Source organism: Paralichthys olivaceus, chromosome 13 (genome assembly GCF_024713975.1).
Source record: "Paralichthys olivaceus isolate ysfri-2021 chromosome 13, ASM2471397v2, whole genome shotgun sequence".
Taxonomy (NCBI): Eukaryota; Metazoa; Chordata; class Actinopteri; order Pleuronectiformes; family Paralichthyidae; genus Paralichthys; species Paralichthys olivaceus.
In genome coordinates, this window is record NC_091105.1 from 7,594,765 (window position 1) to 7,609,798 (window position 15,034).

The following is a 15,034-nucleotide window of genomic DNA, read 5'->3' on the forward strand; positions in this document are numbered from 1 at the left end:
TAGCGTTGTTACCCAGTGGCATGCCAATGCCGTAGCCCTTGGTGTCCAGCAGGCCTCCGATCTTTGTGAGATTACAGTTGAGGCCGCGATGGTATTCATTCATGGTGCTCTCCATCAGGAAGGCATACTTTGAGTTGAGCACACGGGCAATGCCCTCCTCTGTGCTTTTCACAAATACACTGGGCTGCTTGGAGTTCATGTAGTTCCACATGCGCTGATAGGTCTGGTAACGTGAGTTCTGCAGAGGAACGAAAAGACATCAATGCAGATTCAACACTGACTACACACATCAATATCTTATCATTGCTGTTTAAAGCACAAATCAAAAAGAGAGATTGAGAAAAACATAGGAGGGAAATACACATAGATCAGAAACTCCAGTGTGAATAACGACAAATAGAGTAAAACATCAACAGCAAATAGAGGGTAAAGGAGAGAGGAGAGGAGAGTGAGATGAATTAAGGCAACAGATTATTTGCTCATGGTGCAGCTGATACAACATCTTTTATACAGATGGAGGTAAATCAGCACACAGGAGGTGGTGCAGCACTCAGCAAAATGAGGCACGCTCCAAACTGAGGATTGAGTGTTTAATGTGTACAATTACATGTTGTATTGAGTGTAGAGAAGGTGTGTGTGTATGTGTGTGTGTGTGTGTGTGTGTGTGTGTGTGTGTGTGTGTGTGTGTGTGTGTGTGTGTGTGTGTGTGTATGTGTATGTGTGTGTGTGTGTATGTGTGTGTGTGTATGTGTGTGTATTTGGCAATGAGTGTGGTAATGTATACCACATGTATACCACATAAATGCAATATGGATAAACACCATGAGAATGAAAAACACAGACACACACACACACACACAAAATACACACGCACATTGGCATTTTGCCATTTCCCATACATGCACACAAATAAACAAGTAGATTTTTTTCAAACATTCACCTACACAAACCCCCACATGTTAACACACCTACACACAAACACAAAATACACACATACACATGCTCTATGACAAACACAGATGCCGACACAGATGCCGGAAGCACTTTCATAAGCAAACACAGGCAGTCAGCCACTTAACACAAACAGCCATAAAGAAAACAATAGAGGAACTCAGGGATAAAGTAGCAAAGATGAGGACAAGCATTCACTCCAGGCTCGACAATAAAACACAAAAACACAAAAACTTCATGAAAAATGGTTGTAATAAAGGAGATTCAGGGAACTGTCAGATTGAGTAAATCCAGCTGCCATCACAAAGAGCACACTTTAACATCTATACACACACACACACACACACACACACACACACACACACACACAGTCCCAAACACAGAGACAAATCATATATTTATCTGCAGTGAGACGTACCATGAAGAAGGTCATGGTGCTCCCTCCATGGATGGTGCCGTACTCAATGTTGGTCTGGTCGGCCAAGTCATCGGGGGACTCGATGGGGACCTCCATCCTCTGGACAGTGAGGAATGCTGCCAGGTTGGCTGTGTAGGAGGAGATGATGATCAGGGTGAACGCCCACCTATGAGGAGGACACAGAAGGAGAAGGAAAGTGAAAAAGGGTTAGTGTGGGGATGGGTGATGTGGACAGAGTGGACATTTTTAAACAGAATATCAAGAAACAGCTTTGGGGACTTAAAATAAATCTGTCCCAAAATTATTTTACAGCACAACAACTAACCTAAACACACAGTCACAGAGAGCTATGTTCAGTGACAAGAGGAACAATGAACAGATGGTGTGGCCTGCACAGAGCCCTGATCTCAACATCACTGAGTCACTCTGGGATTACATGAAGAGACACAGGAGAACTGAGGCAACTTCTCAAAGATGCCTGGAACAACCCTCCTGCCAAAACAAAAAGTGTGTGTAGCGAGTAGAGGTGGTGCTGGTGGTGCAAAATGCAAACACAAATGAAATACGAGAAAAATCGAGTTACTTTATCACACTGATGTTGAAAGGATGCATATCCACTATTTCCATTAATCAGCCCTTTATTAATATACATTATTAATATACTCTACAATTATAAACTGGAACATGGGAGTCGGTTGTGACCTTTACTACACGTCTAAAAACTTTCTTCAAGAAGAATAGCATGTACTCACTATATTTAATAATCACTACTATTCCATATCTCGCTCAACCTCAGTATAATTTTCCCTTCCTGTCTTCCTCTACCCTTTATCTCCTTAGCTCTTAGCGATTATTATTTCTTTCTCAGCACAGCTCTCTTTTTACACTCACTCTTGTTGCCACAGGAAAATGATTGGGCCAGTATTTCTGTGAGCTTAGCGTTTTCTGTTTGCATGAATAGCTAGCGCTTGAAGACTGAAACTTATAAGCTACGTGTCAGCTATATGACGGAAATCACAAAAAGTCATTATCTTACACAGCAGATGTGCAAAAAAAAAAACCATTAAGGAAAAATGCAGGTTTTTGATTAAGGAATGAGGTAGCCAGGACCTGATTTTATTTTAATAATATAACATATTAATAAACTTTATTTATGTAGCACTTTTTAATACTAATTGCAAATACATTTAAATGTCCAACCATCATAAAAAGATGCAAAATAAAAGAGACAAATTTATAAAGTAAAAGAATCTAAAATAATTTGAGCACAATCAAATAAAATAGAGGTTTCAAGAATACCCACTGTATAGAATCTGTGCAGTAAAGTGACAAAATAAAAGTGAGACCAAAAACCAAGTAAAAAGCAGTTTTATAAGAGCAATTTATTAGAGTATACGGAGTCAGCCTCAGATCTCCTCTGGGAGTTTGTTCCATAACAGAAAAGGCCTTGGTCCTCAACCTACTTTGTGGAACGGCGAGTAAATCCTTGAATGAGGACCTCAAATGTTTGTTACATATTCAGTCTACATCCTCACTGAGTGTCCTTCAAATTTCCATATTACATCGTAGAAGTTGCACATAGGAAAAAGATTTGCTTCCAAAGTAGCTGTAATGTCCCGAATCAGACCTGTACAAGTCTTGAGCTCAGATTTAAGCTGAGCACTGGGACTTGTTCCCCCTTTAGCACATGAAAACAGCCTTCAATGTCAAACTCTGAGCGTACACCGTTGTGCACAGTGAGGGTGAAACATTCAAGAGTAGCAACAATAAGTCACACACGTATTTTTGAGTGGAGGTGGGCACACAAACAAACACACACAGCTATTCTGTAACTTACCACACCCCACTAACACATCTGGTCGACAGGGCTCTGGGCATTATCTCTGATCCCTGCTGCATGAAGCCTCCAACAGGGAACCACAGGCTGTTTCCCAGTGTGTACTGGTTCTCCAGCATGTCCCTGCGCTCTCGCAGACACGGGTGTGGGTTGTACCACTCGTAGGGGCTCAGCCTGTCAGGGAAACAAGGGTCCAGTGGAAGGAGGTCAAACTACAGAACAGTAATGCACTTCTGCCATTTCATTCATCGATCAGTCATTCGATCCTTGTCAAACTGTCTGCAGGAGGTTGTGTTAGGTAAAAAACATCCCGATATGTGACAGGCAACCCGTGTTCGACAAGATAAATGGTGATAGAGCGCAGATGTGAGCTGCAGATTATCAGTACAGTGTGTGATGTAATGTATTGACCTTGCAGCCAGGAAGAGCACGCAGCTGACAGCCAGGTAGGCGAGCAGCATAAAGAGCCAGACAGCAGGAGAGAAGGGATCGAGGAAGGAGAAGTAACCCGGCTTCCGACCCTGATGCGGTGAAAAAGAAGAAGAGGTTAGGAAGGACAATAAAGAAACAGAAAGGCGCAGACAGACAGACAAACAGACAGGAAGGCACACTGTGATAGAAAAGAAGGTGTCATGTCCCAGTAGTCAGTAATTGTCCCTGCTGCACCACAGGAGGGCAGTGTCCTTCACTGCACTCCCACTGCAAGTCTGCAGTGCTGTGATACGCTAATGCTACAATCCATAAATGCTCTGTTTCACAATGCCTACTGCCGAAGCATACTTGGCTTCGCCCCAAAACCTCATTAGCGATGTACAGCTGCCACAGCCACCGAGTTACAGAGCACTGACTTACTGAGCAATTTAAACTACACAAATACATTTCACTGTGGACACAGTGGCTGCAGCATCCTGCATTTTATATAAAAAAACAATCCTTAGCTCCGGAAGGTGAGATCAACTGCCTGATTTCTTGTGTCATCTAACAACTGTCATCGTCTCCTGTGTGACCTTCGCTCACTTGAGAGCAGTGCACATGGAAAAAAAAAGAAATCCAGTCCAATATCCAGTGTAAGTATCACCCAGTGGTCGCCCCACAGCCCCGGATAACACCCTCACCAGCTGAACTCTGTACAAGATGCTGATCCCCAGGGTCATGAACGGCTTAGAGAAGTCGATAACTTTCTCTCTCTCTGACGTGATGGTGAAGCCCGCCACGGCCAGGTCTGCTTTCTGTAGGATCGAAAGGGAAAGACAGAAGGGCAGATGGATAGATCATGGTGGGGAGGGGGGGGCAAGAGAAAGACAGAGGTGGTAGACAAAAAAACGAGAAGTGGTCAGGTAACTGCAAAAACACTGGATGTTGCATGAGAACATTAGGGTACAAATAAGAGCTCTGTTTCAAAATTCTGTCCTCTTAAAAACACTGTTGAAAAAACATCAAGACATGAACTCTGTCCCCTTCCCTATGGAACACACACACACACACACAGACACACACACACAGACACACACACACACACACACACACACACACACACACACACACACACACACATTATCCACGTCCAAATGAGGCTAATTGCAAGTAAGCACTGGGTGTATGGTCTCTCCACCTGTATAAAACCTCGCAGGTCTCTGGCCGCTCTGCCTCCCCTCCATCTCTTCCATTAAAAGCTAATTGATGAACATGGGCAGCTAATTAGAGCTGAGTGATCAGGCAGTGGGGAGGGCAGGGAGGGAGAAGAAGCGTGGAGAGCTGGGGGAGCACCAGTGTGGCAGGCCCCACACAGGGACCACAGTCTGGTAATTGAAGTATACTGTATGGTAATTAAGCAGAGAGGGGCTCTCATTAGCCTGCTTCAACCAGAGTGTCTGTCAGAGGCGCACTAGGCCTGGACGGGGGGGTGGGGGGAGGCAGGCTGGGTTACGGGAGGGTTACTGTGAGGAAAGATGGCGCAGACAATTTTAGGCAATGCTACCACTCTCTTTTGGGGAATTATCAAGTCAGCTTTTGTCCTAGATAAGAGCCTTACTCCCCTCTGAGGGCAATTTGAGACATGGGAAGTTACAGCAGAGTTGTGGTTTGGGGCTACAGCACGAGTGTGTGCGTGGGGGAGTTTGTGTGTGTGTGTGTGTGTGTGTGTTTATGTGTGTGTGTGTGTGTGTGTGTGTGTGTGTCTGTCTGTAGAGACACTTGTTTGAACATTTGAGCATTTTTCAGTGTTTGTGCTTTGTGTATGAGAGTCAGGAAAAGAGGCAGAGGGAGAGGGGGAGTACTCACCCTGTTGATTAGCTCTCCAACCATGCCAGTCCAAGAGCCGTTGGGCTCTGGAGCCCCGTACAGCCCATCATCCACCAGCTTGATCTTGAAAGAGAATTTCAAGATGTTCGCCAGCTCCCTCAGCATGTCGACGCAGAAGCCCTCGTATTGGTCGTTACCCTGGAACTCCTGGTAGTTGTCCTTACGCATCACATATGGGTTTTCCTGAACATGGGGGGGCGGGCAGGGAGGCTCAATCCAAAACAATGAATATGCTGTTTGAGCAGAGATTTTAAGGCTCAAATTTTTAAAAAATTTAAAGGAATAGTTCTACACTGAAATATGCTGATTTGCTTTCTTAAGTCTCTCTAAAGCATTTTGAATCTCTAGTCAAAATAAATAATAATAATAATTAACCATTCACACAAGAAATGCAGCTCAAAGTGCTTTACATACAATATAGATAAAAATAAGAACATGTTAAAATGGAATACATATAAGATTTTACATATACATACAGATTTTAAGTAACATAAGAACATATTAAAATTTAATTTAAAAGAAAAGGAAATAAAATAAAATAAAATAAAAAATGCATAAAAACAGGAAATAAAGAAAGTGATGCAAATTATAAAACTGCAGGAGTGCAGGCAAGTGAAAGATCTATTTATAGGCTGAAGTAAAGAGAGGTGTTTTAACTTTTCCTTTTAAAGACGTTTACTGAACTAGCTTCTCTGATATCTGGCAGCAGTCTATTCCACAACGTTGGAGCGCGTTTACAAAAGGTGCATCTCCAATTTACTTTGGGCTGTTGAGAGAGAACCTCTAATAGACTTGCTGCAGATGATCTCGGTTTTCTAGAGGGAACATAGTTAACTAGGGAGTCAGCAGATGTAACTCGGTCCTCATCCATTCAGAGCCTTGTGTGTAAAGAGGAGAAATCCTGTGTGTAACAGTCAGAACCACTAAAGCTGGACTAATGTGTTTTTTCCTCCTGGTTCTGGTTAACAGCCGAGGTGATATATTTAAATGGCAATTCCACATAAAAATTATTTTACTAGTCACGGAGTGTTTACGGCTCAGCCTGTAAAACAGTTGCTCTAGAAAGCCTGTGAAGAAACAATATGTAACTTTGGCCGCTACAGGGGTCTCTCAATCAAAACAATAAAAGATCTAGTTTGATGACATCGGGAAAAAGCATGGAATCATGGGAGTTGTCTTTACTACCATTACCAATGAAAATGTTGTTGGATGAGATAATGTATTCAAATTGTATTCATGCTACACAGCAAACTGAAATTAAAAAGGCGACCAAAATAAAACGTCCAGTCACCTTGAATAAAATTGGTGATTACTCTGGATTTGAACATTGTTGGAAAAAAAGATTTTTTTAAATACATAATGCAGGTCAATTCATTTTTAAAGATTTTAATGAAGAGTTGTTAAATATTAATGTTTTTATGTGCATCACAGGATTCAGATTTTCATATTGTAAAGAACATCTAGTCCATTTTTTTATCAGTTTCTTGTGAGACACCCGTGGTGTTATGGAGGTCCAGTCCTTATAGCACAAGTTCTTTGTTAAAAGTCATAAAATGACTGGTGCAAAATGCTGGAGTGGATGGGATCAAAGACAAAACAGACAGAAACAGTGACAGTTGAAATAGACCTGGGTACAAAGAGAAGACAGACTGCCGTCTTCTACACTGAGAGTGAAGCCAAATGAAGAAATCCTTCACAAAGCTTGAGTCATATGTCCAGAAATCCCTCACCACATAATCAAGGGTAAACTTATCCTGGGAGAAGGAAGCAAAACAGCTTGTTTGGCTGGGAAATATCTATGTATAAGCTTGCCACAACAAAACCATATGAGACTCCTCTTTTGTTCTACTATTTTAAATTCTAATAGGATTATCCTCTTTTACTGTTGTTAAAGCACACAGTGTCGTGCAGGAGATTTCCTGTATTAGGTTGTTTTTACACATCTATTCCAACCTGATGATGATATAGCAGCATCATGCGAGAGCTTTATTGATTTTCTGATGTTACATTACTCATGAGGAAACCAGCGGGAGACAAATCATAGTATTTAAATTGAAGCAGGGGACTGTGATTTTGCCAGTTTGAGTTCAGTAACACATCTCTCTCTGTGCTGTGTCAGTTTCTATGACAGCTACAGTGACAGCAGAATTAGCAGAAACAGACCAGAGCACAGCACGAGCTGTGGCACAGCTTGCACGGCAAAACACGAGAACAACTATGACCTCACCAGCGTGGCAGTCCAGAAAGTAGGCGCGACCTTACCAGTATGGTGGTGACAACGAGGGTCTTGTTTGCCAGCGTCTCCGAGACATTGATATCCAGACTGGTGGAATTCATCGCCAGGGTGTTGTTGGAGTACCAGATCCCAATCTAACACAGAAGGGAGAGTGAGTGGAAATCAATGGCTATTGTGGGATAAATAATGTGCTAAATAATCTCTAACTTTGCTACAACCGATACGCTGTCTGGTCGGGCTACAAATAACCTGCAGCCAATAAGTATTTCAGAGAGTACATTAACCCTATTGGTCTGTTTTATAGTACCTTTGCATGTTGAATATTTTATGCCTTGCTTTGTTATCCATATTGTTACATGCTGCATACACACATTGGTTTAATTGTTCCCACTGGAGCTATATAGGAACCTGCAGTATATGCACTCCAGAAAAAGAAAAAAAAAAACGATGTTTATAGGCAGAGCACTGAGCTGAGACAAGATGGCAGGGATGGTAATGAAAAGCATTCATGATCAGGAGCTTCACTACCATGTGTATTTTCCTTTACTTACACCTTCTTTAAATTGCATAAATAACAACATATTTCCATTTTATGGACACAGTAAAGTCACTTAGGTACATAAATGTGTGATTAAGACCGAGGCAGCGTGCACTGAGGAAACCACACATCACAGAAGAATTTCTTTGGAAAATATTCATGTACATACTTCAGTAGGTCAAAAGAAAGGTAACGATTCCTCAGACAGAATTACAGTTTCTCTATGACACCTTTTCCAGCTCTGACATTTAAGGGTACTCGTTTTCATTTCTTTCTGTGAACTAGCACCACCGGTCTACAGAACAGGTGCAGCTGTGCTAAAAGAGGTGAGTTAAAATGTTAATTATCACAATGCTAGTCTCCCACCGAGATGGAGTCCTGATTTAACCACGACTATCAGTTGGCATTTAGTGTTTACACAGAATGCAGATGGCTCCGTGGTCGAGCCCAAGAAAAAACATATAAATGGAAGGTGACGAGAGAGTGTTTCCTAGAGTCAATGAACCGCAGCACAATTCGCTCAGTCTGGCTCAGCAGTGATGGGTGTATTTATGCTTCATTTAATCTTGACTTTGAAACACAGGGGGAAATGGATTTTGATTTCTTGCTCCCCTCACTTTCCATCTAATGTCCATTGGAGGAGTCTTCATTGACAGAATAAGGCACTAAAACGGTGCTTAACACCTCGTTAGCTCGGACCGCCGACGTTTTACTTTGGTTCCACAAATTGTCCAACTACCCCTCAACAAATGCGTTGCGGCTTGTTACTGATAGATCAAAAACATAAACACCCTAACCAAGAGGACAGATCTGGTCCAGGAAGATGAATGAAAGGGAATATATGCATAGAATGATAACTTAAAAGCAGGACGGTAAAAATTTAAAAAGAAAAAACACGATTCCTCCCAAAAAGTATTTTCCGCACTGAAACACACCCTAGCACAATTTAATAAACTGATGCTGGAGATCGAATTGGTCCGGATTATGGTGATTTATGTTAAGAAAAAGATATTGCTGATATTACTGTGTTAAAGACTTGAATTGCTTTTGTTATACTGCACTCACCCAGTTTATGAGAAACACCTGAAAATCCTCTATTTTACCAGCAGTAGCACTTCTCCTCATAACAATCTCCAGAGTTTTCTCACAATGGTGCAAAGAACAAAAAACATCCTTTGAGCAGCTCTTTGATGAGAGAGGTCAGAGGAGACTGGCCTGACATGTTGGAGCTGACAGAATAACCGGATAACCACTCTTTACAACTGTGGCGAGCTGAGGAGCATCTCAGAGCGCACAACATGTCGAACATCGAAGCGGATGCCAGCCAAGAACAGAAATGACGGCCTGCGGTGGGCTCACCAAACCGGACATTGGAAGAGCTGGAAAAATATAGCCTGCACTGATGAACCTGGATTTCTGCTGGGGGATGGGGATGGAATCAACTGCATCAATCCACACACCCAACCTGCCTCGTGTCAACAGTTCAGACTGGAGGTGGTGGTGGCGTAATGGTGTGGAGAATGTTTTCTTGGCACAGTTCGAGCCCCTGAATACCAATCAATTTGAACGCCACAGCCTATGTGAGTGTTGTTGCTGACCATGTGCATCGCTTTATGGCCACAATTTACCATCGCCTAATGGCTACTTCCAGAATGATAATGCTCCATGTCTGTGTGCTCTGAACTGTGCCAGTTACAAACACTGATTTCCACAAATTAATGTCATTATTTATGGCCATGGGGATAAAATAAACCAAACATCAACGAAATATCATTCATCAGATGAGAAGACATCAGGTCAACCTGCAGCTGTGGCCGAGGGAGGAGAGATGCACAATACTACACTCACCACCACAGACCTGCTAGTTATTTTGCATCTGAAATTCAATTGATGAAGTATGCAGGGAGCTAATGTATTCTAGCCTTCAGATAAAACAAATGTTTACACACATTTGCAGATAGCATGAGCCACTTCAGATCGCAGGTTATGGTTCTGTGCCACCACGTGAAATCAATCCCAAACTATACCAAGTAAAGATATTTGGCTGCTATCAGGGGAGCCTGTGACGAGGCTGACCTCAGAGTCAAACAAAGCTCTCAGCTATGTTTAATCAGACAGTTGACGTATACCTAACCCAAAGCCTAAGGGCTGTGTGACCTGGCTGCTACATAATAACCGGTGACTCCTGACCTCTTTGTGGCCTCCTCTGTGTTTCTCCAGGATCCTCAGGGTGTAGTTGGTCCTCTGACCTTTGCTGTTGAACTCCACGCGCCCCGTCAGACCATCGTACTCCACCTGGAGGGGGCAGAGGTGGAGAGTGATACGTGAGGAAATAGGAAGGAGGCAGGGCAAAGGAAAGTCGATGAGAGGAGATTAGGTAGTAAAAATGAGGATAGATTAAGGAATAAATAAATACAGGCAATCTGCTCTGTGAGACAAAACATTCTTCTTCTCACTATCCATCATGATTAGACAAACAGATCATATCAAGAGTGATTAGGAAGGAAGAGTGAGTAAGAGACAAAGAGAAAGAAAGAGCAGTAGAGACAGAGAATGTGTCTGAGCCTGGACCAGACAGGGATAATCAGTTTCGGATCAACTAGGAGAAAGTGACTGAGTGAGAGGCTCAGACACAGAAGCAGAGAGAGTCAACAGCTCCCTAATAAGACCTGCACCTCGCAGCTCAGCTCTGCCTCTCCAAAACCCAGGTGCTGGCACAGTTAGCAAGATCTATGATGAATGGCACGCTGCTGAAGATGGAGCACACCATGATGTTGACTAACAAAGACAGATGTCAGGCCGGTGGGGCGGAGGCAATGAGAGATGAGGCTCGGGCTGCCTTGACAACAGGTTGTCAATGAGACTAACACACACACACGCAAACACACACACACACACACACACACGACCAGAGATGGGAGATGACAAAGAACAACAGGAGACAGAGGTTACATTTGACACGAGGCGAGGATGATACAGAATGTGGTTGTATTGTCAGCAATCATCAATAAATCAATCATGAGCAAAATTAATCACCTATTCTGATTCATTCATTTTAGAGGCTGGAACCAGAAAATGTTTCACATTTTTAAATGAGGGAAACAATTGATATTTACCAAAACAAGTGTCAATTGATATTCTGTTAATCTGATCCATGAATTGAGTGAGTCATTTAAAAACAAAAATGCCAAAGATTTGCTGGTTCCAGTCTATAAACCTTAAATAAGACAGATCATTTGAAGTCAGGCTGCAGATACAGTTTGTGTTGTCTGTGGTTGAAACCAACACATGTTGGGCATTTCTGCTTTTTACATACATGACTGATCATTGATATGATAACGATTAATCGATTATTAAAATAGTCAGATCATATTAATACATTAATCTACTGATTGTCTCTGCCTCGATTTGAAGACGTCGTCTCAGGCGTTTTGGAAATGGCAAATGTATTTGTCACTATTTTCAGACATTGATTATCTAAAAAATAAACAGCAACATATTTCACTAGAGTTGATATTGTCACTGTGCATATTATGGCTGTGTCTAAAGAAATCAGAAAGAAACACATCCGGCTCATATTTCAACCACACTTCCTATAATGTATGAATGTGCATGTGCATGCGAATGAAAATTACCATAGGCTACATATGAGGGGGTGATTGCACATCACGTATTGCTCACAGGCCGACTGATCAAACGTTTACCATGCGCAGGTAGTTCATGAGACTGGTCCCGTGTTGCCAGATTTGAGGTGAAGTGCAGCTGAGCGGCTTCACACCGATTTCCTGACTGCGGTTCAATTCCCTCACCGCCCCCACCACCACATGCACCGCGTCAAACATCAGCGCTGACGAGAGCTGTGGAAGAGGAGGGGGTAAATGGAGAAAAACAGGGGGGGATGGAAACAGGGAGGGAGGAAGGACAAGGAGTCAAGAGGAAAAAAATGCAATGAGGAAAGAGGAGAGAGGTGCAGGCACAGATGATTGAGTGGTTAACAGAAATGGAGGGGGTGGCGGGTAAAATAAGAGGGGAGAGAGAGAATAGATGTGAGGTATGAGTAAACCAGTGGGGAGGAAACACAGATGGATACATCAATACCCATTAAATACAAGCAAAAGACTAGCTGAATCTCTTTAACTGCTCCATGAATCAGTATGAGAAATAAAGTGGCTTAATTTTTCCTGGCATGCAAAACAAAGCTGTAAAAATTACTGGTGGATGTGTGCATGCATGAGTACACCTGTGTTCAAGAGACTGACCGCGGGGCCGGGATATGTTAGGTCACAGCCCTCCCTCCAAGAGAGGTTGAGGCTCCTGATGAACTCCAAATAGAAGGGGTGTGTGGTGTTGAACATGGAGAAGCCCACAATATTGGAGTGCTCATCCACTATATCATCCAGTCTTAGGAGGGGGAAGTCCTAGAGAAGGAGAGGACGAGTGGGGGGGTGTTTGCAGAGAGAGAGAGGGAGACAGAAAATTCAGGTGAGTGACAATGTTGACAGTGCATCAAACCTTAGCTCAGAAGAAAAATGCGGTGCAAACAAGAGTGTGATAAAGAAAAAGAGAGACTGCGGGGAGTGACAACATCTAATCTCTGAAGGAGAGAGAAAAAAGGATAAGGACAACTAGGGAAAAGGGGAAAATGGTGATAGGTTGATGAATCCAGTATCGTTTCACAGAGATACACACACACACAAGACGCTGCATCTGAGGCACAAGAGTACATCACACAGAGAGGGCCAAGAGGGGAGAAAAAAATAAATCAGGTATGCAGTATAAAGTGACACATTAATTCAAATGGCAGGAGGGGAGGGGAGTATATCAAAGAGGCAGATGAAAACACTGGAAGAGTAAAGAAGGTGGCGGGTGGCAGAAGAAGAAGGCCACTTCCCGTCTGTCATCATCTTCACCTCAGACCCCTTTTTACTTCTGCTTTTTCCCCCATCCTCCTCTGCACTTCCACATCTTTGTACAGTATGTTCATTTCTAAGATCTCCCCATCCTTCATCTCCTCTCCCTGTCACCTCTCTCTTTGCCCTTAATCGAATACTTTCTCCGCCTTAGCACCTTCGGTGGCTCATAAAGAGACAGAAAAGGAGGAGCAGCGGGGGAAAGGAAGAAATGAGCGGGGGGGAAAGACGACAGAAAGAGAGGAAGGGGAAGAACTCTTACCATGGTGGTGAGGATGTACTTATAAAATGCTGATGTCATCCCCAGCTCGGATGCCTGTCGAATAGAAAGAGAAAGCATAAGATGAAAAAGTAAGTCTGGGGGGGATACAGGATGTGGAAGCAGAGAACGAGGGAAGCTGGAGGGAGATTGGTGGAGGGAGAGATGGCGAGGGCAAAGGAGCGGAGTTATTGAGAAGCAGAGAGCAAAGGAGACGGTTGGGGGACAGAGTGGGAGAGAATGTGGGGGAGGAGACGGGGAACATACGTTAATCACAGTTTTACATCATCAGGCTAACACTAGGATATTTCGCTGAGGGGCGACATCCGCTCCAATGTGCCCAGTGAAAACAGCCCATACACATTCAAACTGTGAGTCACTGGGCTGGCTATCGGCATCACAGGCCACACTATGAATCAGAACAAGCCTGGGTAACATCTGCACCGCATCTCAGCAAAAGATGCTCTTTTGTCAAATACTTTCTTAAGAGAGTAAGTGATTGTTGCTGGCAGATATGCATAAATATTGTTCGCTCTGCTGCTCCAGGGGCAGAGAAGGTAAAAATAGATGTTAATTCTATTATAACAACAACTGCAGCCTGTGGAACTTTGAGCGAGACGTGACTGTAACCTGAATTTTCCAAACGGATGTACAAAAGAGAAAAACACAAATCCCTTTGAGCTATACTGCGCGTACTGTACTCTAGAGTAACTTCAAATCCTGCACATGTGTGGGCGGCTCAGAAAAATAGATTGATCCTTGAGATCTGACCTTCTTCAGGATGAGATAGGAGACAGAAGCATTGGCGTCAATGATGATGGTGGCCACTTTGTCATCACGAATCTCCTTCAGCAGCGGAGTAGGGTCCAGGTTGTCATCGAGCATTCTGACTGACAGCGTCTCCCGGGAGATGAGGAAGCGGCGGACCAGCTCCTCCAATCTCAGCAGGCCTGAGGCAGAGCCGAAGCAGAGCCGGGTTGCATATCAGTGTCTGTATCAATAGACATAACTCATATTTCCAAAAAAGTAAGCTTTGCAGGACCTCTGAAAATCTTATCCTCGCATGGCTTTATATTGGTGTCATTTTTGCAAAGCATGATTGATGGTTTGTCTAAATCTTCAGGAAATGAAACATAATTTAATGTGGAGGCTACATTATGTCTTCACTCAGTGGGACTTATTTATTTATCTATCTGCCAGGTAGAGAGTCAAGTTGTTGGTGCTGCTGCAGACTTCCATGTTGCGTGACACAGAGAGCACCCACAAGAAAGTGAACATTCTTTCTTTACAGCAGCAGAGCAGCAGATCACAATCACTGTCACATGTTGCAATAGTCATTTATGATGAATGCACAATGGCCATGTTTGATGTGGAACACACTGTGTACAGAATGTACAGAATGTACAGAATGTACAGAATGTACTGCACATACATGCACTGACTGAAGTTGTTTGTTTGAGACACAGCAACAATATTTTTCCCAGTGATTCTTTAACCCCCACCTTCAGGCTATTTGATTTTCTTATGAAACATGTTTTTGAACATTACAGTCACCCGGAGGAAAGCAAGAGTACAGACATATTT

The 15,034-nt window shown here is 43.1% G+C and overlaps 1 protein-coding gene across 4 annotated transcripts in view; it reads right to left on the bottom strand.

The window, feature by feature from the left end:
• Positions 1-15,034, bottom strand: part of grik5 (glutamate receptor, ionotropic, kainate 5) — a 78,965-nt gene that overhangs the window by 7,915 nt on the left and 56,016 nt on the right. For all 4 annotated transcript variants that reach the window (XM_069537322.1, XM_069537323.1, XM_020092910.2 and 1 more), the window contains 12 exons: positions 14,222-14,400; positions 13,454-13,507; positions 12,541-12,699; positions 11,986-12,138; positions 10,472-10,576; positions 7,770-7,877; positions 5,487-5,690; positions 4,322-4,435; positions 3,618-3,727; positions 3,207-3,380; positions 1,370-1,535; positions 13-238 (listed from right to left, as the gene is read on the bottom strand). In XM_069537322.1, the coding sequence (XP_069393423.1) occupies positions 13-238; positions 1,370-1,535; positions 3,207-3,380; positions 3,618-3,727; positions 4,322-4,435; positions 5,487-5,690; positions 7,770-7,877; positions 10,472-10,576; positions 11,986-12,138; positions 12,541-12,699; positions 13,454-13,507; positions 14,222-14,400 (1,752 nt within the window). The remainder of the gene's footprint in view (positions 1-12; positions 239-1,369; positions 1,536-3,206; positions 3,381-3,617; positions 3,728-4,321; positions 4,436-5,486; positions 5,691-7,769; positions 7,878-10,471; positions 10,577-11,985; positions 12,139-12,540; positions 12,700-13,453; positions 13,508-14,221; positions 14,401-15,034) is intronic.